This window comes from Folsomia candida, unplaced genomic scaffold, assembly GCF_002217175.1.
Source record: "Folsomia candida strain VU population unplaced genomic scaffold, ASM221717v1 Fcan01_Sc002, whole genome shotgun sequence".
Taxonomy (NCBI): Eukaryota; Metazoa; Arthropoda; class Collembola; order Entomobryomorpha; family Isotomidae; genus Folsomia; species Folsomia candida.
In genome coordinates this window covers 3,766,675-3,794,588 of record NW_019091194.1, presented here as the reverse complement: position 1 = coordinate 3,794,588, position 27,914 = coordinate 3,766,675, and the positions used below count along the sequence as shown (strand labels likewise).

The 27,914-nt window shown below is 35.2% G+C and overlaps 1 protein-coding gene across 3 annotated transcripts; it reads left to right on the top strand.

Moving 5' to 3' along the window:
• The first annotated feature begins 7,089 nt into the window (after window positions 1-7,089).
• On the top strand, window positions 7,090-27,884 carry LOC110843969. 3 transcript variants are annotated; one of them, XM_035847448.1, is made up of 19 exons: window positions 7,090-7,104; window positions 10,840-11,391; window positions 11,464-11,580; window positions 11,641-11,770; window positions 11,837-11,956; window positions 12,031-12,101; window positions 13,392-13,516; window positions 13,607-13,731; window positions 21,143-21,334; window positions 22,499-22,696; window positions 23,010-23,879; window positions 25,369-25,747; window positions 25,869-26,029; window positions 26,136-26,291; window positions 26,375-26,500; window positions 26,568-26,953; window positions 27,022-27,313; window positions 27,371-27,459; window positions 27,519-27,884. In XM_035847448.1, exons 3-19 carry the CDS (start codon window positions 11,474-11,476, stop codon window positions 27,715-27,717), a joined length of 3,726 nt encoding a protein of 1,241 aa, XP_035703341.1. In that variant the 5' UTR covers window positions 7,090-7,104; window positions 10,840-11,391; window positions 11,464-11,473; the 3' UTR covers window positions 27,718-27,884. The 3 variants fall into 3 exon arrangements, with proteins under 3 accessions (XP_035703341.1, XP_021945733.1, XP_021945735.1); XM_022090041.2 differs by lacking the exon at window positions 7,090-7,104 and adding an exon at window positions 8,230-8,421; XM_022090043.2 differs by lacking the exon at window positions 7,090-7,104 and adding an exon at window positions 10,601-10,721.
• The last annotated feature ends 30 nt before the right edge of the window (window positions 27,885-27,914 follow it).

The window sequence follows — 27,914 nt, the reverse complement described above, 5'->3', positions numbered from 1 at the left end:
AGAAGATTGGGATTTTTTTTGTTATTAAAGGATTTTTTTAAATGAGAATTTTTCGGATTTGATTTTGGGATCGTGAATGAAAATTTCTTGGAGGATTTTCCAACTTGGTAAGATTTATTTTCCATGAAAATTATGTAATTCCCATGAAAATATGCACCAAAAATAGCTCGCATGCACAAAATTTCATAACCAACAACGCGACAGAATTTCCAGGCCAAGGCCAGAGTGTCCACACTGCATGGATAAATTAACAGAGTGAAGGTTGATAGGTATTCATCACCCGGCATTGAATTCAATAGTGACTCACCTAGCATAATATTGACTTTTGTGTGATAAGAGTGATACCCGGGTTTTAGGAAGGAAACTCGTTAGCAGAGTGAGAGACCGGCCCCTTTCCGGAGTTTGGAATGGAGAGTTGTGGTTTGTAAGAGGATTGCGTAATATTTGTGGAAATGTAATGTAGTCAAAGAGTTGATTAATTGAGGGGATAAAGAAGTGGTCGATATTTTACTGGGGGAAATATTCATTTTCTTCTGTAATCACGGTGAGTGAGACTAATTGGGCGGATTTTTTCTCTAGTTATTACGCGTTATTATGAGGGGGGATTATGAAAATTATTAAGCGGTTTTACAATGGAATTATCATATTATTAAATGTGATAATAATAAAAAGTTCAGGAGCTCAGACGGATTAATTTAACGCTTTTTGAATATCAGAAATTTTCAGTCCAAAAAAAACTTTCCCCAGGATTTCATGAACTTTTCAAAGCTCAAAGTATCACATTTTTGGGGAACATATCCTGTTACAAACTGTTCTCTTGGGGATTTGGTCCTATTCTTGGATGCAGTGGTGCAGTTGCAGTGCAGGTTGGGAAAGGTGACGAAATGTGAAAGGTGGTCACACCTTAAACATGATTTCTTAATCTGTTTGTATAACGATTAATTGGGAAATGGAATATTTTGGTGTGAATTCTGAGCGATTTTAATAAATTCATCGTATTCACCCTCAAAAATAAAAGGACCGAAAATATCGAGTTGAGCAAAGTGAAAGAGAGATTTTATTTGATCATCATCAGAAAAACGGGGTCACATTAAAAGTCAGCACCTCTCGAGTGGAGCAGCAGCACTCTACTAATTGGGACATGCCAATTAACGTGGTCCTTGTTGTCGATGATGGTGTGAAGGCTTTTCAGTGGGTTTGTTATTAAGCAAGATTTTGAGATGTGAGATTTTGTGAATTTAGTTTATATGTAAAATGATTTTTCTAAAGTTCTGGACGTTAGTTTCCGTCGAGAAATCCACCGTGTTGCCGTCTTTTCAGTCGGTGCTCATTCCGGGATCGTCGTGAATAAATTGAACAAAGAGAGAGGAAAAAGTGGAATGAGAGAGATGTGTTTTTTTGTTTCCAAAGCTTACACAAAGCAAGTTTCGAAGGCATCAAAGGATTCTTCTTCCTCGGATATGTGCAGTCTCATTACACGAGAATTTTCATTAGTTTTTTGTGTTGTCCAGCGAGAGAGGAGGAAGATGATGCAAGAAGAGGCGAGTCCAGATTCTCCTGGAGGAGGAATTTCCGAGACTGTTTTTTACGTACAAGTCGAGGTTTATGAGGAAATATTATTTTTCTGTGCGAGATTAGAAGGATTTTAAACGTGGAGAATATTTTTAAAAGTCCACGGAAATTTGGTCATTTTTTGGGTTTTGCGAGGGGATTCTGAGCAAATGTTTGGATTTTTTTTGAATTTTTTCTGTGGACACACACTCCTCTTAATAAAGAGTAAAAATCGTGATTCATGGGAAAATTGCATGCAATTCCCGAACTTTTAATTTTTTAATTTTTTAGAAAAAATGCTCATCCCTGCATCACCCCCTTAAGAGAAACCACGGACAACAAAAAGTTTATGCGCCCTGGGGTTTGATGGATTATTGGGTTTTACTGTTTAGATGTTTCCGGTTTTCTTAGGTGGATGTGGAATCGGTGGTAAATATTAGTTTATGAAATAGAATTCAGTTTTTGGATTGGTGCGATTTATTTTGAGAGTAGGATTGTTAATAATCTCCGGATGGGAAGTTATGTTCCAGGAAGTGCGAGAGCGTATTAATAATTTTGCATTATGCGAAATCACGTGTCTACAAGGTGCAGTTGCGATTATGCAGTGATTTGTTTAGGGAATTACGTGACTTACTCGGTATTCTGTGCGTGGAGGTGGAGCGTGGATTTTTTAATTAAGTTTTTTGGGGGGTGTTTGATGCGTTAATAAATGTTTGATCAGAAACTTTCAGGTTATTAAAGCGGAGAAATTCGCATAAATGCTATTTTTCGCTGTTAAAACACATCCTCGCAGAAGTCATCTCCACAGCGACGAAGATTTCAGCCACACCCACGTGACCTCTGAATAAATTGTCAATCAAACAATGGGAGCATTTGTCATTTCTCGCATTGTGTTTCTATTTCAATTGAGACGTTTGATGGATGGAGGTTTTTTATGAGTGTCACGTGGTTTGTTCTTGGGTTGTGTGTGGATTTATTGGTGAAGGGTTTATCTGATCTGGGAGTTTTATTGGGTTTCCATGGAGATTTTGGAAAAATATTTTATTTCAAAAATGAGAATCTCTTTAGAAAAACCACCCGAACGGCACCCAAATCAAGCAACTTTTGAATCGAGCGATTCACGAACGCGAGCTTAAAACAAATGCCATTCAAACACGTCAAAATACAAACTTTGGATAAATATTTTCAACGCCAAATGTGTGGCAGCCATGGAAACTCGAGATTTATTTATTTTAAAAACAAGGAACCCTTTAAAGGAGCGCACATGTAAAACCTCAGAAGGTCTAAGAAAAAAGCAGATGTTTATGCAGCACGCGTTTCAGTTTCCATAGAAACCATTGCACACGACATGTGGGTGACATGTGTGTGTTTAATAACATTAAAATAATAATTTTAAACCTAAAAATAATATATCCATGGCAACCCGTTAGTCTCCTTAGCAATTATCCCCTTGCATAACTAATTCTTTAAAAAAACTCAAAATTACAACTGGGGATTAGAAAAAAAAGTCATGACTGATGGATTTCCCATCACACCAAAAGAAACGTTGCCATAGAAACCAATTCCACGAAGAAGACATAAATTATTCAGAGATTGCTGTGCAGGGGTCCAGTCCTTAAATTCGTCTCGGTTGTCGTGGCAACCTGATTCCTTTTTAATTCGATTCTTTATTAATCACTGTGGAAATTATATTATAAAAGAAAAAGGTCGCTGATCTGTTGTATTCGGGGTATTCATGGATTTTGTTTGGGTGTTTTTTTAGGGTTGCCATGGTAAATAACGTAATGTGTGAATGTCTCGGTTTTATAAAAAATGGAAACAACTCAATCTATTTTTTTTGCTATAGAGATGATGATCTATTTTTAGTTACTGTGTGGAAAATTGGATTTATTGTTGCCATGGAAATCTTATTTAAAAAAGTTTCCATGGCAATGAAGAAAGGAGAAAAAAATGTAGATCCAAATTGAATTCGCAGCCATCGCAATCGCCACTTTTGATCCTAATTTATGACCAGTCCAAGCTCATTTGCATAATGATGAATAATTACCTCACGCACCCAGAGCGAGAGTGTTTTTTCCATGACAACTCTTTTTATTTTAAAAAATTAATCAGAGTGTTAATAATTACAAAATATGTGTGTAAAAATCGTTGTCATAGAAAATCCGTAACCATGACAAGAATTTTTCCGTTGCCATGTCATTAGTCTGTTAAAAACTGTTTTTTTTATAATTCTGTGGTGATAAAAATTTAATTTACGACAAAGACACAAGATTTTATAATTCCATGGCAACAAACAAAACATGTAATTACACATTCGAGCACTTTTAAGAAACGGTTTTTAATAATTTTTTTTAGTTGCTTGGCAACTTTTATGAAAATATTTTTCTAATGCGTAATTATAAAACTGTTATCATATTTCCGTCACCGTGGTAACGAGAAGAGAATTTTCTGTGTTGTCATTCTGGGAGTGGTGACAAGGAAAGTTTTTTTATTGACCAACCTTAAAATTTTTGGATTGTCATGGCGATAATTTGTTTTGTTGCGCAGGCGCAGAATATTCTTTGTAATGACGAAGGGGGGTTAAATTGGGGGCGTGGGAATTAAAAAAAATAAAAATTTCCATGGCAACCAATTTTTTCAAAAATAAATATTTCGCCTCGAGGGTCATCTTCCTATTTAATTTTAATGTAAAATAACGATCTTCCTGGGTGATAGGTGACTCGCGATTAGGGATCGATTTCACATCGCACGCGCTAAATAAACTCGAGTAATTAACGATTTTATGCGAAAAATGAGCTTTAATTGTCATATCGCGTTTTGCTCTTTTAGTTTTTTCAAAATCACTTTCACCTCTCTGGTTGCCATGGAAATTTGTATCGTTTCCATGGTTACAATTTTATAAAATATTGTCAAAATTGTGATAACTAAATAATCACAAAGATTACACTACGAAATTTCCATAATGAGACAGAAACAAAACAGTTATGTTAATTCTAAACATTAAGAAAAAAAATCACCATGACAACAAAATGGCCCAAACGTAAATATTGACTATATGAAAATCACCCAGGAAACGAGGATCCATTAGTCAAAAGAAGAAACGTTAAACGGAGCCATAAACCTATGCCGTCTTTCCTTGTCAATCAATCTCATCTCATTAGATTTATTGTGTTGCTATAGAAACACAAACACACATTTTGTGTACCTTTGTAAATTATTGCGCGCATTTAGGAACTTGTTTTCTGTGTGGATAAATTACCGTATTTGTTGCCATGACAACGCATGATTAGTTTTTGTGGTTTATTCGTAAATGGGATTTTTTAGTGGAAATAAGAAGAAGAGATTTATTATTTGACCGAGATTTCGGTAAGGTTTTAGTGTTGCTATGGAAATGTTATTATGTTGTTATGGTGATTGATTGATTTGTTGGCTTTGAGTGAGATGTGAGAGAGAAAGGATTTTGGCCGAGATTTTTTTGGTTGCCATGGAAATGGGGATTTTTAGGAAGGGAATTTTTGAGATGTTAATTTCCATGGCAAACTTAAAATCTTTTTAAGGAGCTAATCTAAATTTATTAAAATCATTTCCATGGCAACTTAAAAACTATGCATGAAAAACGAAAGTTTTTTTCCAGATTAGGCCTGTCACCATTAAATTAGATTACCAAAAATTTCCATGGCAACCAAACTATCGGCCCCCACAAAGTAAATTGAATTATTGGGATCAGTGGATTATTAAGAGAAAAACGAGAACCACAAAAAACTGCCCCAAAACTAGCAAAATCACATTAAAAATCCAGTTTTCATTCATTCAAATATTTGTTTTATGACGACGACGCGAAACCGCAGAAAAGAGGTGAAAGTGAGGACACAATAATTTCTTTACGCAGGTTCTACGCGTGAAATTAATTTCCATGGAAACCCTTGCGTCTAATAAAAAAAAATTGGCTATGCAAATTAGATGGGCGATTCGATCGCTCATTTATCAGATTTATTGGAACAATTAGTCATTATAATTTGAGATTTGTATCACCATGACGACCATTTTTGGAGTGTAAATCGTGACCCCCGTTGATTTAGTAACTTATTAAGGTTACACATCCGGAGATTTGCAATGTCGAAAAGAAAGTTTCCATGGTGATTTTGAAATTATAATTTTAATCCCATAGGAACTGGTTGCCATGGAAACATTGTTAAAATCTTAACAAAATTGTCGTCATGGAAAACAAAATAAACTCAAAAGAGTCGGCTTTTTGTATAAAATTTCAATGCCATTTTTAAAAAAACGCACAGCAGTTTCCATGGCAACATGACACATTTACCACCCATGATTTCATTGTTGCCATGGAAATACGAATCAACCTCTGTAAAATCCAATCCCCAACCCAACAAAGCAAACAAAAGGGGTATTCATCACCCTGTTTTTTTTTGTTTTAAACCCTTTTCGCTAATGCCGACAGAGTCACCTTTTTTAAACCACAAATTTATTGCGAGATTACGAAAACAGCGAATAAATCCATGGAAACGTCGTCGAGTTTAAAGATTAATCCATGATTTTTTTGGAGGTGCTGATCTTTTCAGAGTGAAGAAAAAAAGTGTGCGTGTGGAATTTTTGAGGCTGCGAAAGATTTAGAATCGAGATTTATTTTCGATGGTGGTGCGTGGGTGGAAGGGTAAAAAATGCGATGATGCAAATAGTTTCCATGGATAAAAATACAATCGGGTTACTCAAAAAAATTCTTATTAAAAAAATTTCAATTAAATTCCATGGAAACAAATCCATAAATTAATGTCATAAATGACACTCTCGTAAATTACGCGTTCTTCGCGTTGAACGTTTGATTTATTAAGCGGCGTTTAATTAATTTTGCTGTTTTTTGATGTGTCGCTATGGAAACGTAGCTTTGAAAAAAATTTGACACCTTTCACCAATCGTGTTGCTCGTAAAATAAAATCGTTAAATGAATTAAACAGTGGAATTTTAATGCATTTTTTTGTAACTGGGGACGTGTTTCGTTAATTAGGCCAGGTTTCCATGGGAATTTTAAATTGTGAAATAGCGTTACCATGGCAACCCTCATAACTAACGACACTGTCATAAAATCACAATAATCGTGTCTGTTTGGTGTGCGTAAAATTTGCGTAAATGTTTCGATGGGTAAACAAGAATTATAATAATTTCCATGGCGACGACTGATAATTATTGGTTGCTAAACTCCTCTGCTTCTTCTCTAAACGGCTTTTAAACCGGATTGTAATTAACGTGGAAGAGTAAAAAGTGCGTAAATTACGACACTTTACGCATACATTTGCCATTTGAATATATTTCGTTGGTAGTCATGGCGAACGTGTGATTTTTTTAGTTGCCAGTCGAAACATGCGTGTTGCCGTTGTTTCGTGGGATTTTTTTTAAAGTTGTCATGGAAATTTTGTGAAATTGTTTAAAGTAAATTTTTATAACTCTGAGAATTTTTATGTGAAATGGTTTCAATAATATTTTTTCGTTTTCATAGATTTTTTACGGAATTGGTTTCCATAGGAACGTGAAAAATCGGTAAGAGAATTTCAGTTTCCATGGCGATAATAATTCTCGGGTTATTCACACGCAGCAGGTGAATTGATGCCCATTTATGAACATGACACAATCAACGAAGATATAAAATTTTTTGCAACTCCCGTTTCTCACACTTTAACAATTTTTCCTTATTTGGAACTCGGTTGCCATGGTTACCTTTGTTTTTAAAGTGGTTTTTGAATATCATCGTGGTATTGTTGGGTGGAAGCGGGGTTTAAATTTTTTTCGTTTCCATGGCGACTAGAAATTTTACATGGCAACGAAATTCGGTAACCATGGTAACACAAAAATATTCTTTCTGACCTCTGTGTAACCCCAGCTTGACACTAAATCCTACTTTTCATATTTATAAAAAAATCTCCTTGGAAACTAATTTTACTCGAATGTAATTACAATCTCGAATTTTACACGAATCTCTCTCTGGTTGCCATGGAAATGAAAAAATCTGTGACACCAAAACTGACCTCTGCTCATTAACGTCTTGTTATTAAGACGTGTGTGTGTGGATTTCGTGCAGGTGTGGATTTTATGGGTTGTCATGGTTACAACAACCGACCTCCTTTGTGCCCAGGCGACGTAAGGTTGGAGTCGGTTTGTACAGAAATATATTTTTAGTTTCCATGGCAACTCGTTTTTTTTATTTTTGGGGGAGGAGGCTTATGTAACGAAGTGTGTGTCTGTCCTGAGACATTTCCCATGCAATATGAAAATTGACCAACCCAACGGCTCGGGCCATACGCATTATCCTCAATTTCACACATCTCTTTAAACAAACATTTCCATGGAAACAAAATCTCAAACTAATTATCATCCCGTCACTACGGCAACAATATTTACCCAAAAAATTAACAAATAAATCACCCTCCTCCTCACGGTAACCGTAGCAACGCCATCGTATCCACGGCATCTATGGCATGCAATTTTAAAACGCTGCAGCAACAGCGAGATTAATATTTCATTTGGTAACTACAACAACCATCGCAACCCTTTCCTCACTCGTTCCAATCTCCAATCTCGCAATGCTCAGAAAACGCTTAGAATTGAAGGGATGCAAAAATACCACCCTCGCTCTCGTCGTCGTAAACGTCGTCGTAAAGCAGCAGCAGGTTGATCAATGAGCTACGAGTGACGAGCTACGAGTGACGAGCTACGAGTGGAATTTCTGTTGGTCTTTAGAATTTTTCAGTTTCTATGGAGATTTTTTGATTTAAAAGCGGGTGTGGTTTTTAATAAGTTAATTGTGTGGGTGGTGGTGGGAGTGGGAGTGGTCGTAACCATGGGAGATTTAATTGAGGGGTGAGTCTGGTGTTTTTATTTTTTTAAAGAATGAAACCATGGCAACTGATTTACGAGATTTATTTTGATTCGTAAAACTTAAATTTGTAGATTTTTATCTCATTAAAAAACGTAAAGCTTTAACGCCGAAAATATATTAATTTGATTTCCAACTTTATTAATTCCCATGGAAACCTCTCCATAAAAAGCAGGAAATAATCACTGGACATAAATATAAAATTAAAATTATAAAAATTAAAATTTATTAAACTTCGTAAATACTTTTTCCAAAAAAAACGTAAACTCTAACGCCGAAAACATAATAATTTAATTTATCAATTCCCATGGAAACTCCACACCATTCACGCAAAAACCAGGAAATACTCACATACTGGACATTTAATATCCATATCCATTGTTTCCCACAGTGACCTTAAACTTTGATTAATATCGTTGCCATGGATACCCATTCGTACCAACAACGTGGTAACCAAAACCTCCACGACGGTTTATTTATTTACTCTTTTTTTTGCGTGTTTTGTGTGCGGTTTGTCCATGAAATTTATTACTTTCAATTATTTTCCATGGTGATATTTTTGTGTCGCTAATAATAACAGAGATTTTATTATTATTCTTTATTGCGTGGTCGTCATGGCGACACACCTTTTCGCCTGACATTGAAAACGAAATTGAAAAGGCGACCTAGTTCACATCCAACTGTGCAAATATTTTTGACGACGACATGCGAATTTCCATGGTTACAAATTGGGTTTTGAATTAATTTATGAAAGGGAGAGAGAGAGAAATTAATTTTGCATGTGAAAAGAGTTTCCATGGGGATTTTGTTATTGCGTGTTAATTGTTATTTTTTTTGTGTAATTACCATGGAAATTATTTTCGAAATTTTCATGGTAATTATAAAATATTTGAAAAATTTCCATGGCAACAATAATTTATTAAAAGAATTCAAGAGTTCAAGGTCCCCGAGAGTTTGAGAAAAAGATGGTAACCGGAAATGTCTTGTAAAATAAGATAATTCTCATCTGATAATTTTAATTGCCATGGTTACGCTTTTTTTAATGAGGAGATTTGTTGGTGGAAAATATGCAATAACAACATTATTTCCATGGCAACCATTAATTAAAAGTTTTTTTATTGTTTCCCTGGAGATTGGAGTTTTCTTTATTAATTGTTAATTAATTTTTGTATCATTTTTCCATGACGACGACGTGACGCACCTTTATCTTTTTAATTGGTTTTGTTTAATTATGAATTGGTTGGTAACCATTAATTAATTCGACAAGAAATTAGATCATCTTTTTTAGTAAAACATTGTCAAGGACGATTTTTAAGTTTCCATGGAAATTTTTATAATAACACTCATAAATTTTTAATGTTTCAATCTCTTCTATTACTAAAACACCCACTCGAAAAAAAACCCTGGTAACCATGGAAACCAAATCTCCTTCCTGCATCATCCAAATCTAATAATCCAGTTTACATCGCTGATTATTACGGAAGTTTTTTTTCGTATCGTCGCAATCGCTTCGGGTCATCATTTGCATACTCGATTTTTACCATATCGCTGAATGGAATTTCATCCGTTGGCATAACAACGACTGCGATTTTCGCATGGAATTCGGTGATTGCCATGGAAATTATTAATTTTGTTATAATAAATATAAAACAAAAAATTAATTCCATAGAAACGTTATATTTTAAAAATTATATCGCGTAAAAAGTGGAGCACTTAAATTTTATTAAACTCGATTTATTAATGCAAAAATGTGGATTTTTCGTCGGGTATGCAAATTTTGAGTCAAGTTGCTATGCAAACCAAGGAATTGGTGTTTTCAAAGGAATTTGGCCGATTAGGGGATTATGTGATCGGTGTGTGTGTGCGTCTGTTTTTAGGAATTTCCTTGTGGAAATTGAGAGAAAATGGGAAATGAAACAACTCAACTCGGGCTACTAATTAGAATAAAAGACAATTAAAACAATCACTTTGTGTGAATGAGGTGTGCGAATTTCCATGGTTTTAATGTCTCTTAACGCGTATTTTAATTAATTTTTCCTGTCGTCGTCGTCGCTTATCACATTTTTCGCGTATGCAAAATGCAAATATTTTCCGGTGTCAAATTTTATCTCACTGAGAGTTTAACCGACTTTTTTTCTTATCATTGAGTTCAGCTCAGTTTATTTCTCAGTCCATTCATTCGTCAGTCGTCAACGGCAACGGACAAATAATTTGCATTTTAGTAACGAACAGCAACGAGAAAAGATGTGTTTGTGATTCTGTGTTAAATTGCATAAAACTCGGGGTATGGTTTCCATAGCAACTTTTTTATCGTTTCCATGGATAATTAGTAAATAATATTTTTATTTTAATAAAAATCGTTGCCATGAAAAAATACTAATAATTTTTTCTATTTTTCGCAGGGGCTGAGACCAGGATTTCGCATCCGTCGTCGTCATTGCCCAAATCCCCTCGGAGTAACCATAGCAACCAATATTTCAAATTTTCCTATTTAAAAAATTGTACTTAATTGTTTTTTTTGTAATATCCTTAATTTGTAAAAGTAAAATAATTTGTGTAATTTTACAAAAAATAATTTTACAAAATACCTCTGTAAACTTTGTAATTTTCCAATTACCTTTTTAAATCTATACACTTTGTATTTCGTATCTAAGGAGAAAAGTTGGTAACCATGGAAACTTAAAATAAAAAAAAACCGGACTGTACAATAACCAAGGAAACGGATCTAAAACTAACGGAAAGGAATCTGCAATAATAAATAAAATAAAGACAAAAAAGCTGTAAATTTAGTGCCAAAAAGCAGGGAAAATAATAGAAAAATAGTTGCCAAGTAATTTATTTTAAGGGTAAAAATAAGGCTGTGATTTTGAGAGAGCTTTAATTTTTTAGATTATTTTTATTATTATGTAAAAAATAATAATAATTTCCATATAAACATGTTCACTTTTTATCTGGTGAGTTTTTTTAGAATTATAATTTTTTATTTAATTCCGTGGAAGCGTCATAAATTTTTTAAATTTCCATAGTAACCGAAAAATGCCTCAAATGAAGTGCAGTCAGTCAATGTCGTCCTTGGCGACACCTGAAAATCATAGAAAATCACCAACAAACACAAGATTATGCTCGTCGTCAAGGAAACCAAGGTGATTAAAAAAAATAAAAATATCATTTCCATGGAAACTTAAAATTTTATCTAATTTCAGGCGCACATTTGAAAAGAAAATGTGGCGACGATCTTGGGGTTCCTACGAACGTTCCTATGACGACCGAGGAGGAGGTGAGGACGATGTGCAAATGCAGGAAGAAGAAATCCATGGAAACCTAATTTCAAAGGTGGTTTTTTGTAATTTTGTAATTTTTGTAATTTTACAAAGTTTACGAATGAATTTTATATCCAAGGTAACGGTGGAAACGAATCTTGGTCAATTTTTGGAAGATTACACCGTTATTTGCGATTGGTTAAATTACGCACAAGTTCAAAGGGGAAATTCCGCGGATGCGGGGACGCTGAGTGAATTGGTAATTTTTTACAAATATTTTTATTGGTGGTTGTCATGGAAACTGGGTTTTTAAAAATTTATTTTGTTTCCCAGGGAACCGAGCTTTTGAGAAGACAACCCTGGAGGATTCAAATTAATGAAAATGCAAAGAGTTTGTTGAAGAGGTGCGTTTTTTGGCGCGGGAAATTAGCGTTACGGACAGTTTTTTAAATGGTTTCGAACATTTGAGTTTTCATATTTTGGAATAAAATTAAATTTTAGACATAGAATTCGGTTTTGTTAAAACTGGGGGAAATGGTATTTAGGGTTTTGTTAATTTCCAATTTTGTGCTATTTTGTGCTAAATTTTAGCGTGCCAAATTTTGTGCCATTTTATTTTATTTTTTTGGCACGCCAATTTGTCTGTCTGGTTTTTGCACGAAAATTCACAAATCCCAAAAAAATGAATGATATTTAATCCCAAATTAGTCTTAATCCCGAGGGTAATTTAATCACTAATCTAAGTCCGTAATTCCGAAATTTGTGAAATTAACCCATCTTCAATCCTAGTGCTCTGAAAATAATAGACATTACGGACAAATTTGTAACCATAGTTACAATTTACAATGTTGGAAATTATTATGTTTATTTAGCTTTAATTTTTTGTAAATTTTCACAATTTTAAAAATGATAGCGTTACGGACACGTTCAGTATTTAAAATATATACCCGCCACTGAATTTGAAATAATTACAACCATTTTAATCCGGGATTAGATTAAGATTAGGATTGGGGATTAATTAATCTTTAATCCCAATTCAGTCCGTGATTTTAAACTTTTAATCCTAAAAATAACCAAACCCGATGAATGTTATTTTAATCCCGATTAAAATGGACGAATGTTAATCCCGTTAAGATTCGAGATTTAATCCGAAATTAATCTTAATCGTTAAGGCGTTACGAACAATTTTTTTAACCATAGGTACAATTGACAATTATGAAAATTTAAATTTAAATTCAAATTCACAGACATTTAGCAAATTTAAACCGTGTTTACAATGTGTAATTCTGTAACTGTTTTGATAAGAAATAGCGTTACGGAGACGATTTAAGAAGAATTACGAAAGAAATACGATTAGGATTGGGGATTTCGGATTTTGTCTCCTGCTAAATTTGTGCAAAATTTTGCCAAAATTTGGCGTGCTAAATTTTGTGCTAAATTTTGTGCCAATTTCGTGCCAAATTTTAGTACAAAATTTTGGCACTCCAATTTCGTGCCAAATTTTGACAATTTAAGAGATCAAATCTAAGAATTAATCCCAATTTCCGACGAAATTTTTAACCAAATTTAGAATTTATTTAACTAATTTTAATTTACAATTTTAGAAATTTAATTTTCCTTTCCACAAAAAAATAGCGTTACGAACATTTAAACATTTAAAACACCCGCCATTAAATTAAACCTAATTTTCACAGCTTCCCGCTCTTGAAGGAAGAATGCGGCTGGCGGATGCGCCACTTAAATTCGCAGTGGGACGCGCTGGAAAAAATCCTCTTGTGCCAAAGCCCCGCCGTTGCCGTGGAAACGGGGAAAAAGTCAGGTAATTTATTTACTATAGTTTTTGAGATTAATTGAAAATTTCCCTATTTTAATTTCCCAATTATTTAAAAATTAATTTTAAAAAACCCAGGTAACGACTCCGGGATCGACTGGCTGCGTGAGTGGCTGAGCGAAATGGAGGACCAGCTCCAGCCCCTCGATTTCCGAACACAATGGAATCCGGAACTCGTCAAAATCCTCGTGGAACATCACAAGGTGAGATTTTTTGCCTTTTTTAATTGCCATGGCGATTATTGGCTTTATAGAGGTTGCAATTTTTTAAAAGTGAGGTTTTAATTTCTATGGAAATTTTTCTGTTAATTTTAAACGAATCAGGGAAATTTATGAAGTTTTAATTTTTATTGTGTAGAAATCATGTTGGCATAGTTACCATGAGCAATATTGTTCCCATGGAATTTGATTGTATTTATATAATTTCCATACAAACTCAAATTCGCTAAAAAATTCATTTCCATGAAAATAACGAAATTGTTGTCATGGAAATTTTCAATTTTTTAAACGAATGAAAATCTTTAAATTTCCATTAAAAAATTTATTCCCATTAAAATTACATTTCCATAGTTACCATAATTTTAAAAATTTCAGTTGCCATGCTGATGGCTTTATAAAGATGTAAAAGTTTTTGTTTAAAGTGAGGTTTTCATTTCCATGGAAAGTTTTGTAATAATTTAAAATGAATTAGTGGGGAATTAGTGGAAATTTTCATTAAATTTTTTTTGACATTATTTAAATTGTGTTGCCATAGTTACCATAAGGAATATTTTTCCCATGGAATTTGATTTTATTTCTTTAATTTCCATAAAACTCAAATTCGCTAAAAAAAATCCATGGAAACAGCACAAATAACAAAATTGTTGTCATGGAAATTTTCAATTTTTAAACGAATGAAAATCTTTAAATTTCCATAAAAAAAATTTATTCCCATTAAAATTACATTTCCATAGCTACCATAATTAAAAAAATCTCATCACCATGGAATTATCAACCAATTTCCATGGCAACACCACAAAAAAACCCTCCCACATCAAATCGCGTAACTCACTAAAAAACCTTATAAAATTCACACGCACTTTTACAACAACAACAACAAATCACTAGATTCGCATCAGTTGCTACCCATTTTTTTTTATAACACCGCGTTGTCAAGGAAACCCATTGTTCGCACATCTCAAGTGCGTATTACGATTTTTCAGTGCGTACGATTTATTTCTGCTCCGCTTTAATCTCGCGAAATAATGATCCGTCTCTCGAGTTTATTGAACTCGTTGTCATGGCAACCAAAAAAAAGTATCCAACTTGTTACCATGACTTTTAAAGAATTTTTTTGTAACAAAAAAAAATTTAAAGAAAGTTAAATTACATTGCAAATTTTTTTCGTAGTCATGGCAACGCAATTTTTCTTTGTCACCATGGCAATTAGTTTCGATTTCATCATTAATTGCAAGTTAATTGCATGTTTAAATAGTATTTCTTGAAATTTTTGTTACCATGACAACCAATTTGTAGTTTTGATACCATAAATGGATAAATAAGAATGAGGACTTGAAATTGGGATTTAAAAGAAAGTTTGTGTTGCTATAGAAATGTTTTTTTTGTTATGTGAAAGTGGGATTCGTTGTCATGGAAATTAGTGATTTTTTTAGAGGGTGCTATTTTTATTGGGAGATTTAAAGAAATTGGTAACCATGGAAACTTGATTTATAAAAAAAAGGACGATAAAAAATCCAGTTCCGTTGCGTCGTCAATTGTGCGCAATTGTCGCATCCGGGTTTTTTTGGTATAGAATTAAATGGTCGGAAAAGGGGATCGAGGATGATGAGGGATGATGTGACCGGCGTGTCGGTGTGTCTGTCTGAGAGACAAAAGCATGAAAAATCATATTAGAAAAGACTCTGACTCGGGCTAGGCGAAGTATTTTTAAAGTATTTGTTAAAGGACGGTGGAAAAATAACAGGTGCGTTTTATTAAACAGAATCGATATTCAATTAGTAATTTACGCGGTTGCGTAAATTATTTTTTATTAAATTACACAATTTACAAAGTTTCCACAGAATATTCATGACTACACATAAAAAAAATCCCACACGTTGTCGTGACAACCAATTCATCAATAAAGTGCACAATTTATTTCGCCATCACGATTTGTCCATTATTTGATTATTCGCAATGGTAACCATGGTTACCGAGAGATTGAGGGAGGTGATCAGTTCCCCTGTTTGAATATTTATGACAGTCGTCACGCTATGTTTTTAGCATATGCGAAAAATTTTTAATTTTGTTTCCATGGAGATTTTATCGATTTAACTGTAGCGTCGTTGTTTTGGTGATAATTTGTTGGTTATAAAGTCACGCTGATCGATTAATAATTCCACGTGTTTCCATGGAAATATAAACAAAATGTTATCTCCCCATCAGGAGGAGGAGGTTCAGGTGTGCAATTAAATTAGTGAGTCACGTCGGTGACTGACACGCCTGGATTTATAAAAAAGTTTGATCGCCTGCTCACCTGCGAAGGGTGACGACGGCGAGAGGGGACTTTTGTCATGAAGGGTGTCAGCGTTTAAATGGTATGAAATTTGGCAGAAGGTGTTTCGAGCGGACATTCGTGAAATGAAAATGGTTTGTTGAGGGTGGTGGATGCAGGTTGGATGCAGTTGCTTTGTGGGCTTTGTTTTCTTTGTTGGAGTTGAGTTGTTTTGTTGGTGCTACGAGGGGGGGTTCAGAAGGTTGGAGGGTTTGTGGTGTGATAATTTTAATGTGCCAAAAAATGGCGTGCTAATTTTGTGCCAATTTCTGTGCCATTTTTTTAGCATGCCAATTTCTCTGCCAATTTCCGTGCCAATTTTATGCTAATTTTTGGCATGCCAATTTCTCTGCCAATTTCCGTGCCAATTTTTTGGCACGCTAATTTTTGCCACCCAAATTTTATGCCAATTTCCAAAACCCCTTCAACTCAAACCTACTTAACTTCTAAAACCGTAAATATTTACGAACCCCCCTCGTATCTCAACTCAACTCGCACACACTAAAATCTCATCGCTGCTCTTCCTCGCTCACGCTCTTCGTCACTTACTCGTCAGTCCTCAGCCACCACGCAAAGTGTTCAGTCACGCCAAAAAATCTCTCACCGATTTTGCTCAATTTTTATATTTTTCCATAGTTTCCATAGTTTCTCCGTTTCCGAGATTCCTGTCCTGTCAATTCGGAAATTGTCCAGTTTTGTATCAAGTTTTATAAAAAAGTTTCCATAGCAACCGTGAAATTTTAGTGATGTTTGTTACTATAACTTGTAAGTTTATTTGCAATTTATGGGATAATTTGGATCTTTAATTAAAGGTAAATATTTTGAGAGTTTGTTTTCCATGGTAACGAAACTTGTTTTACATTTCACAAATTTAAACATACTCCATTTCCATGACTACTAAAATTTCCGCATATAAAATTTCCATGGCAACATCAGCCTATAATTTTAGGGCATAAAAATGTTAACCCTTTTATATTTTCCTATATATTTTGCTCTTCCTCCAGGCGAGAAATTCCATGGCAACTCTGTAATCAAGCCATATCGCGCTGCTTAAAAGGAAAAACTGGTTCCCTTAACAACTTTTGGAAAATTAAAATTATTTCAAGGTCCATTCTCGTAGTGTGTCATGGTAATAATAGATTTATTGGGTTTTGGGTGTCATGGAAATTATGCCTGTGGTTTCCATGGAATAAATTTCATGGTTGCCATGGAATTTCTTAAATGAACCAGCGTGGACCATTAAAAAACTTATAATTTTGGAAATACTTTTCGTAACCATGGATCTGAAAAAATAAATTTCCATGGCAACCAAAATAATTTCCAAGGACAAGGAACCCCTTGTTTACCCTTTGGGCAGATTTCCATGGAAAATATTTATTGAGCGGATCTCCTCCGAGTGGAAAACGAGAGAGCTTTGAAATTAAACCCTTTTTCCCCGTCGCCATGGAAGTTTCCGTAAGGAAATCGATTTCCTTGGAAACTTTCCTCATAATTTATTATTCACAAGTTTCCATGGGAACCGATTTATTTTAAGGTTGCCAGGGAAACTAATAAAATGACAATAAAAATTCCCGTGTGCATCGCAATTTCCGGGTTGAAAACCCCGAACCCGGAAATAAAATCACGTGATTTCCGAACACTTTCACCTTTTATTTACTCTCGGCACGATAAAAACTCGATAAGAAAAGAGAAAAATCCACTGTGTAAACTTTGTAATCTTAACAAAACACTCCTTTAATTTCCCATAGTTACCAACGTCTGTTGCTAGGCGTAAATACACGTGTGTGTGTGTTTTGTTGTTCCATTGTTGTGAATTTTCCATAGCAACCATTCATTTTTTTAAATCTTTGTTGCCATAGAAATAATTTCACTTCTTTCAAAATCGTGTTTGCATAAATAATTCGTAAGTGTGGTGTCTGTGTGTGTTTTGAGGGAGATTTTGTTTCCATGGAAACGTGTGTGCTATATATGAAAGTGCAAATTACATTTTATTTAGGTTGCCATGCCAAATTTTAAAATTCGAAATTAAGGAAAATACCATTTTTGGTGGGGGTTAATTGATTTTTTTAACGTTGCTATGGTGATTGTTGATAATTTTTCATTCGTTTCCATGGCAACCATTAAAAAAAGATAAGCCAGACCTCCACGAACTCGCATCCCACGCGAGTCTTTGAGAGATAATTTTTTTGTGAGTCTGTCAAATGTCAAATGGTGATTGAAAGTCGAGTGGTTAGAGTTTCGTGAGAGGGGGGTCTCAATCTGTGTAAACATGGTTTCCATGGAAACCGTAGATTTTAATTTTAAAAATTAATCTTTAATTCACCAATTTTAAAAAATTCCCCATAGAAAATAATCCCACAAAAAAAAAACATAAAATGCACATGTTGCACATGGAAACGTAAATATTTACATTTGCCGAGTTATTAAACCCCAGTTGCCATGACAACCAACATTTTCCCATAACATAAAATCATGGTATCAAATTACTAATGGGCAAAAAACTGTCTATATTTCAAAACCACATGTCTGTGCTCACATGGTCGTCATGGAAAAATCTTTTAATAAAATTAAGCAAACAATCAACCCACTCATAATTTACACTTAAAAAAAATCACCATGGCAACCACTAAAATTAAGCATTTCGCAATTAACCCTCCACGCTAATTACCCATCGAAGGTTAACAATTTCGTGCAGAGGATTAATTTCCACGAGTGAAGAAGAAGAATAAATTTTCTATGGCAACCGATTGCGTTGCCATAGCAATTTTCTTAATGAGCTTCAACGACGATGCAATATGATGATGAGTTGTTGCGATTGACGTAATTCTGAGACTCGTTTTTTTTGTTGTAGTCGTTGCCATGGCAACCTTTTGTAAAAATATTTATTCAACTCGTTGTCACGGTGGGGAATTGAATTAAAGTTTCCATAGCAACTTTAACAACGAAAAAAGTTAACAATTTCCTTGGCAACCGCAAAAAAACAATGGTTCTTTTTGCCCACAAAAATGTCATCCACTTAGCGAATTCAGTTGTGCGAATCACCATTTCGTTTCCATGGAATTTAACGTTGCCATGGTGATTTATATTTAGAATTTTTTAAAAGTGTTGAGTTGTCATGGAGATTGCATTCGCCTATCAAACAAACGATTACGGAATGTTAAACAAAGTGAAGATGCGGAGTCATGCTGTTATGGCAATCAAAATGCAAATAAATATTTAATGGATTTATTTAAATAAACAGTTGCCATGGAAACTTATTTTCGTCACTGGAATTTAATCCCGTAATTCTTAAATTAATCATGATTTTTAATAAAATAAAGATCATTTCCATGGCAACCGAATATAATAAAAGATCAACGTCCTCAGACGTGTAATAGCAACGAAATTAAGGATTATTACTATGGCAACACACACACGAGGAAAACTCGATAAAATTAATGATGGGAATGACATAAAAAAATGAGCACAACAAAGGAGCAAAAATTAGCCCTAGAGAAACAGATGGTTGCCATGGAAATTAAGTTACGGTGTAACTGTGTTTTATTTGCAAATGGGTGTGGTTGCTATAGGTAATTGGTTGCCATGGTTACTAAATTTTCTTAAATTGGCGGAAGGGATCTGTAAATATCATGATTAAAGGTGATTTTGCAAAGGGTACCGTTATCGTTCCGTTACCGTAGTAGTGATTATTTGCGTTGCCATGGTATTATTTTTTAGTAATATTGTTGCCATGGCAACCACATTTTAAATTTCAAGTACAAAATGTTAATTAAAAAATGTAAATCGCTTAATTACGAAAAAGAAGGTCAACAAATTTGAAATCCTGTAACAACAATCAAGTCAAATTAAACTCGCACAATGGAGTTGCCATGGTGATTAATTACTCGTTTCTATGGGAGCTAAACCTTTTCCATGTTAACTCTAATTTCAATTTACTAAATAAATATTTCAACTGTTTTATAGCAACGATAAAAACAGGGTGCGGTTTTTTGTGGTAACCATGGCAACCGAGAGAAAAAACCCCGCAGCTATGGAAACCAGATTCATTTCAACAACACTAAAGATAAAATCTCAAACACTGTTGTTTACTAATTGCGATAAGAAATCAGTAAATTCTCACCTTAACAACCATTTCGTGTGGTCGTCATGGAAACCAGATCCGAGATAAAAATATAATCAATCTTACCCTGATTTTTATTTAAAAAAGCACATGCTGCGTTGCTATGCAATTTTAAAAATACAATGTTGCCATGGTGATTTTATAAAAAAATATTTTGGCCCCAATATTTGATTGATTTCACACACGGTAGTCGTCTAACGGGAGTTTATTATTACAAAGAGGTGTAAATTGAGCTCCATTAATAAATGCATAGCAACCAATTCGTTGCTATGGGCTTTAAAACCGGTTATTTAGCACCAATTTGTTTGCAAATTAATGACCTAAAAAAGTAGGATTTAATTTTTTCGTAAATTTTTCCGTTGTCATGGAGACGATATATTTTTTCTGAAAATAAAGTTTCAAAAGTGGATCAGGTGAAGTAATTTTGTGGTTGTCATGGTAACGGTAAATCACCTCGGTAATTAGCCTCGATAAAAGTCATGCTTAATTATGTATGTGATCAATGAATGTCAGGAAAAATTACGGTTGCCATGACAATTAAAATTTTGAGAAAAAAGTGTGTCACATGACTACAATATTATTTAACTCGGTTGCCATGGTGATTTAAAAAAATTAAACTTTCTAATATTTCAAATATTTACTTAAGATTAACGACCCAACGATTACTCAATCTTTAAGTTTTTTTTCGCAACGGAAGTTTTGTTGTCATGACAACCAATTTATTTTAATGAAAGTGAAATTTTATGTTTTTTAAATTAATTTTAAGATTTCCATAGAAACAAAAAATTCTATTTTATACAAAAAAATTAAATTAAAACTAGTTGCCATGGTTACCAAGAGATACGAATCACGCCTCACGATTTGTATTATTTGTAATCTCTCCATCTTTAATTGCATAACATTATTTGACTTTTTTTTATTATAATAAATTTCCATGGAAATAATAAATTATTTATTTGCAGGGTTTACAAAGCGAAATAGAGTCAAAAAGCGACAAAGTTCACGAATCCCTGCGTCAATTTGAGGAAAGTGCTCGGGAAATTGCCAAGAAATCGCGATTGGAGAAACGATGGTGGCAACTGAGGTTACGCGTTTTGGAGTGGATTCAACACTTGGAGGGTGTCAGGATCAATCTCAATAATCAGCTTAAAAAGGTATTTGGTTGCCATGGTGATTTTTTTTGTTAAAATTAATTAATCATTAATCCATTAAACAATGGTCGATTTTGGCAAGGTTACAATTTTTTTATTAATTGCCAAGGTTATAATTTTAAAATTAAGAAAATGTATTTCTTAAAATGGTTGCCATGGAAATTGGTCCCCTAAAATATTGTAACTACGGAAACCATGTCAACCACTTGTGTTAGCAACGAAATTCTTAATTAATTCCCATGGCAACATAAAAAAAGCGACATAAAAATGCAAATTCCTTTGTTCTCTCTCTTGGTCATAAATTATGTCTCAAGAAAAAACTCGATTTTAAGGATCGGCTTTGGTTGTCATGGAAACGAAAATTCACCAAACATTTTCAGCGCATTAACTCATAAAAAAAACTCGAGTCTCAAGTATTTTTAGTCCGACCATGTAATTTCCTTTTGGCTGATTACACTCGTGCTAAAAATAGATACGAGAAAAAATCGGTTGCCATGGTTTTTTTCTTAAAATCCGACTTGACAACAAATCTTAATTGAAACATTTGTTTATTTATTTTTCCAAAAGATAAATGTGAATTCGTTTCCATGGCGACATGTTTACAAAATTTTAACAAAAACACGGCTAATTGAGCTGCCGAAATGGTTGTTATTATCCGTGATTTATTTATGTTGCTATGGTTACCGATTTTTTTATTACCTTATCAAATTTAAGATAAGATAATGTTGATCATTATTTCCATGGAGAATTTGGCACTTTTTTTTATTTTCCTCCACTCTCTCAACGTCACTCGAGTCGTCATGAGAACACAATTTAGACACGGTTTTCATGTCAAAATTTTATTGTTCGTTGTCACGAATATATCGTTGCCATGACAACGCTTGAAAATAACCTTGGCAACCGAGATGATAAAATACTTTAGAGAAATCCCCCTATTTTTCGATCCAATAATTTGGCAGCGATTTTTAATAAATTTCCTAAAACCATGGAGATTTTTCTGCTTTGTCAAGTTTCCAACGGTTTCCATGGTAACCAATTTATCTGTTAATTTCTCTTAAAGAATGCGTCGCGATTTTTATCCTTGGGAAACTAAGAGAGAAACGGCATTTCCTTTAGAATAAAAATAGAAAATCGCCATGGAAACGATATTTTTTATTTTATTTGCAGGGCAACAAATCCATCGGACGCGAAAGTGTCTTATCGAGTGACGAGGAAACGGCGGAACCTCTGACAAAATATCGTCGCCTTGGCAACGGGGATATCAATTCCGTAGCAACAGAAGAAGTGCATAGCAACGAAGAATTTAATTTTATCGATGAAGAAAAAGACGTTGTCATGGGACAATTACATGATGATTCCGTTTGCGTAAGTTGTCATGGTGATTATTGTTAAATTGTTAAGGCATAAATCACACACAAAAGATTTTTGCCTTGAATTTTTTGTGTTGCTAAGCAACCTTTTATCGACACCTTTCATGTGTCAGATTCAGTGTCGAAATGTGTCAGTCATGAGAGTTGCTATGGAGATTTTTGATTTATTGTTTTTTTTGTTATTCGTGTTGTCATGGAAAATGTTTTTAAAAAAATTGTTTCCATGGAAATATGTGAAATTATTATTTTTTTAAATTGTTACCACGGAAAAAAATCTAAAAATCCCCATGGAAACCTATTTTTTACAGATTACCCCACAACAATCTCCACTATACACACCCACTTCAGGCTCCTCCTCGAGCATAAACTCCTCCCACTCGAGCCACACCCACTCCAGCTCCAGCTCCACCTCCCAAAACCTGAAGCGGAAACCCACCCATAAAAACTACTCGAAACTGCCCCCCTTCGACCACGCCCCCCTCAGCCACGCCCCCTTCCACCTGGACGACCTCCTCGACGGGGCCAACATTTCCACTTACTATTTCAAACATAGCGAGCAGAAGGAGATGTTGTCATGCCAACCAACCAGCCACCCACCCTCAGGCGTTGCCATGGAAACCAACAGCGACACGATCGCATTTTCGAGCGGCGGTGAAGATAAGTTGGACGCCGTCCAATCTCAAAATCAGTCGCCGAGCAACGTGGAAAGTGAAAACATGGATTTTAATCGTGGGTTAACAACGATGGTTGCCATGGAAACAAAAAATAGAATAAAATTAGAAAAAGAAATTGGCGATTTGGTGGAAAAAGCGGAGGAATTAGCTAAACGGAATTTTAATGGGGGGGATTTTCTGGGGGGCTTTATCAGCAGTGGTGAAGACGAAGAGTGTGAGGATCCCGTTGCCATAGAAACGAGTGTGAGTGCGAGTGCTAAAATTAAAGATAAATCATTTGCTAAATTAAAGGAGAAATTTACGAAAATGGAGGAGATTTTGGTGGAGACTAGGAAGAAGATCAAAAGTGGGGGGAATTGTGGGGGTGTGGTTCAGAGTGGTGGGTGTGACGCAGGGGGTGTGGTGGGTAAAAAGTTGAAAACCGCCCGGGTGCGGCAGTGGGTGCGGCAGAATTCCAAGGAAAATAGCGAAAATCACCATGGCAACGCTGGGAGGAGATTTAAGGTGAGCTTTTTTTCGTTGCTATGGAGTTTTACACAGACAGGAAATGCAAATATTTATTTAATGTTGCCATGGAGATAAGAAATGTATCCACAGGAAATGGGTTTTCTGGTAATATTTATTTTTTGTTATTTACCATGACAACAAATTTTAGTAACCACGTGGATTTTTTATATAAAAAAGTTGCCATGGCAACCTGACCTAATTTCTGTTACCCAGACAGCAATAAATAAGGAGCAAAGGTTTCCTTGGAAACTGGGTCAAATATTTCCAGAGGACATAATTTAGCGTTAAATTGGATTTTTGAGAGAGTCATTTGTCTCGGGTTTCGTTGAGTAAACTGAGGAAATCAGCACCCGGGTTTTACTTGGCCGAGGTTCAAAAAAGGTTCGAAAGAGCGGTGAAGTCTCGAACAGTGTGGAAATTTATTATTTAGGTTTTTGACATGTGCGTTTCCCGAGTTTTTGATGAAAAATTCCATGGCAACTGGGTTTTAAAATTTCCATGGCAACCGTTTTAAAAAAAGTATCACCATGAAAACCGATAAATTTTGCATAACGACAAAAAACGCCCATAAATTACGTTTTTTCTTAGGTGAGGCAAAAGTAACAATGGTGCCCGCAAAAAAAAGCGTCACCATGGTTACGGCGAAGCCTAAGTATGCTTTCGTATACACCCTTTGAAAATGTCAAGAGGGGTAGAGCCTTAACGGTTAAAGATAGCCAAAAAGTGTAAAAGGCAATCGTGCAGAGGAGAATGAGGAGATGATGTTTTACAGCTTTCCTGGTGGAAAAGTTGTATCGTGGGCTCCCTAATTTCGATTTGAAACTTTAGAATCGAAATTTGAGACACTTGTACCAAATGACTATATGCATAAAACATGATTTTATCATGCAGAAATCGATTATGCATCAGTTAAAACAAATCCGATTGAGATCGGTTTAAAACTGAGAAAGTTTTGATGGAGGTATCTGACACTATTCATGTTGCTAAGCATTCTTCATCAAAATTGCAATGTAGCTGGTTGCTATTAGCAGCCAATATAACAATTTACTAATAATAATAGTAGTTTTGTTTAAGAAATTTCTACTAAATTTAGAAACTAGTAGTATAAAACATTTAGACACGCACTTGCTGGTCAGAGTTAGGAAATATCGGATTGGTGATTATTAATCCGAACAAGGGATAATTGTAAATTCTATTTCAAATTCTAAATTTTATAATTAGAGTACTTTGTCAAATTTACTGTCCGTTTTATTGCTACGCAAAAATAACCAAATTTCAACCAGTGGCGTGAAATATCAAATTAGAGTTACTAAAATGCGCGGAAAATTAGTTTTACGAGCTCGTATGTTAATTTTCAACTAATTTTGCATCGAACAAATAATCAAATCCATGGCAACCTTTTTTTATATTATGCATAACGACGAAAAAACCGATAAATTCAATTTTCATCACCATGACAACTAATTTTTAAAAAAAACCTCCACAGCCACCCCCCACGACGACGCCTGGTGGGAGCTGCGACGCAAGCGCAGAATCCGACTCTTCCTCCCACTTTAGCTCCACCTCCTCAGACGACCCCACGACGACGACGACCTCGACGCTGCTGCTCCACCAAACCCAAGCGACGCTGAATTTCCTTAGAAACCGGAGCTCAACCAGCGACGACTCCGCAGCGGAATTTGTTTCAAAGAAGAAAAAACCACGCCCCAAAAGTTTCGAGTTTCATTCGAGCGACACTGCGGCGTTTCTCGGTGGTGGTGGGTGTGGTTCGGATGAGTCACTTGGGAGGAGGAAAAGGGTGAGGAAAAGGGGGGGCAGGAGGAAGTCGGATGCTGGGGAAAATGTGGGTGTGGGTGTGGAGAAAGGTGGGTGTGTTGCCATGGTTACCATGGTAATATTAAAAATTTATAATTCGTTTCCATAGCAACCATGGATAATGATCACCATGGTAAATAAAATAAATAAATTACTAATTTATCTCCATAGCAACCCCCGCAATACAATCACCAAATCACCATGGCAACCCCCTCCGCCCTGTGTTCCAAATCTCAGGCCCTGTCTCGGAGAAATCCCCACCCCCACCGCTGCCTCTGCAAACGAGCGACATGGGATCGTTAAACACGGAACAAGATTGGGACAGTTATCAGGTAAATATATCTGTTGCCATGGTTACTCAATAAATATCCGTTGCTATGTAAAGATATAACATTAGTTTATTTTAAGTAAATAATTGTTGCCATGGTAACTCCACAGGAAAAATACCTGAGCGAGCCGTACAGCGAGGAAGCCTACGATCCGAACGACACGTTGAAATTGCTCGCATTCGGCGAGGATTATGGACAATTCTTAAATCAAAGGCCCAGTTCGGGATCCAGTTTTGCTGGTGGGTTTGAGAAACGAAGGGGAGGGGTGAGTTGTCATGGATACTGTTTTATTTATTTTTGGTTGCCATGGAAACATTTTACTAAATCACCATGGAAACCAATTTACAGACCAAAATGTCCTCCACTTCATCCTCCTCAGACTCTGACGAAATCACGCAAAAATCTCAAACGGAGCTGAATTTCGTGGAAAATTTGTTTAAAAAATTCGTCGCCACGGGAGATGATTGTGATTTTGTAAGTTTTATAAAATAAAATTGTTGCCATGACAACCAAAAAAAATAATTTTTTAAAATTTTCATAGGTAACCATGGAAACCGCGTGCCTCACCGCCCTCTCATCCCCCACCCCCCTCCACACCCGCTGGCAAACGCTGCACCAAAAAATCACTGAAACCTCTCGCCTCACCCAAATCTCCAAGGAAATCACCGATTTGAAACTAAATTTCTCCAAATTTTACACGACTTTCGAGCATTTCGAGCCTTTTGATTCGAACGATTTGGGAAATTTACACCACAAAATCGGAAACGTTCAAAAAATGCTTCAAGAATTAATGGATCGGAAATTAACGTTGCAAAATTTAAATTCCGTTTCCATGACGACGAGTAAATTTTTTAATCAAAATCAAAATCAGGAAATTAAAAATCAGCTCGTCGAATTGTATCAACTTTATGAAGAGAATTTTCAGCTGTGAGTTTTTTAGGAAATAAATTTTTCGTTGCCATGGTTACTAAAAAGAATTTAACTATAATTTCCAGGGGAACGTATCTCCTCGAAAAAATGCGTTATCTCCAAGAAGCGTGGGAAAAATTTGAGCGGGAAAAGTCCGAATTTGAAAGATTGATGCGTCCGAAATTTCGCATCAAAGATTTGAATTCTGCCGCGTCCACTGATTCTGGTCACGTGACTGACGATTTCCACGATTCGAGCGTTTCGGACTCGGATTTGGAAGTGGAGCGGAAATTACGGTTGGATAATTTGAAAAAGAGCGCCAGTGAAATTACTTCGTGGTTGCCCGAGTCGAGTCCGGTGGTGGGGTTTATTGAGATGGTAATTTTACTGTTTTTTTTTGGTTGCCATGGTTACTTTAAATTTAAATATTTTCAGAGAGTCCACGAAGCGGAGAAGGGCTTTGAAGATCTGCGCGTGATTAATCCAAAAAAGTCGTCATGGAAACCAAAGAAAATAATAAAAAAGTAAGGGCTTTTTTACTAGTAAATTAAAAGAATCTTTCCTAATAATTCCCAAATTGCAGTCGCCGCGGAAAGGAAATTCGACGCTCCCCGCCAAGGAAATGGAAACTCGTGAGTCACGTGGTCGGTTTGAATTTCGCGCTGATGGGGCTGTTTTTAGCCGCCGCGTATTTCCTGCACCCAAATTGTTGCGAGTTTACAAACACTTTTTGCTTCAGTCTCGTTCCCCATTTGACACATGAGTCGAGGCCTCCGATTTAGGGGATTTTTTGGGGTTTTTTACAAATGTGTAACCATGGAAATATACTAAAAGTTTCTATGGAAACGAAAGTAATTTTAGTACAAAAATAATATTTTTAGAGAGTTTTATATATACAAAAAAAACCATGGAAATGTACAAAAAATAAAGCACAATTTTTAGAAATAAATAGAAAAATTCTTTTTATTTAAAATCACCA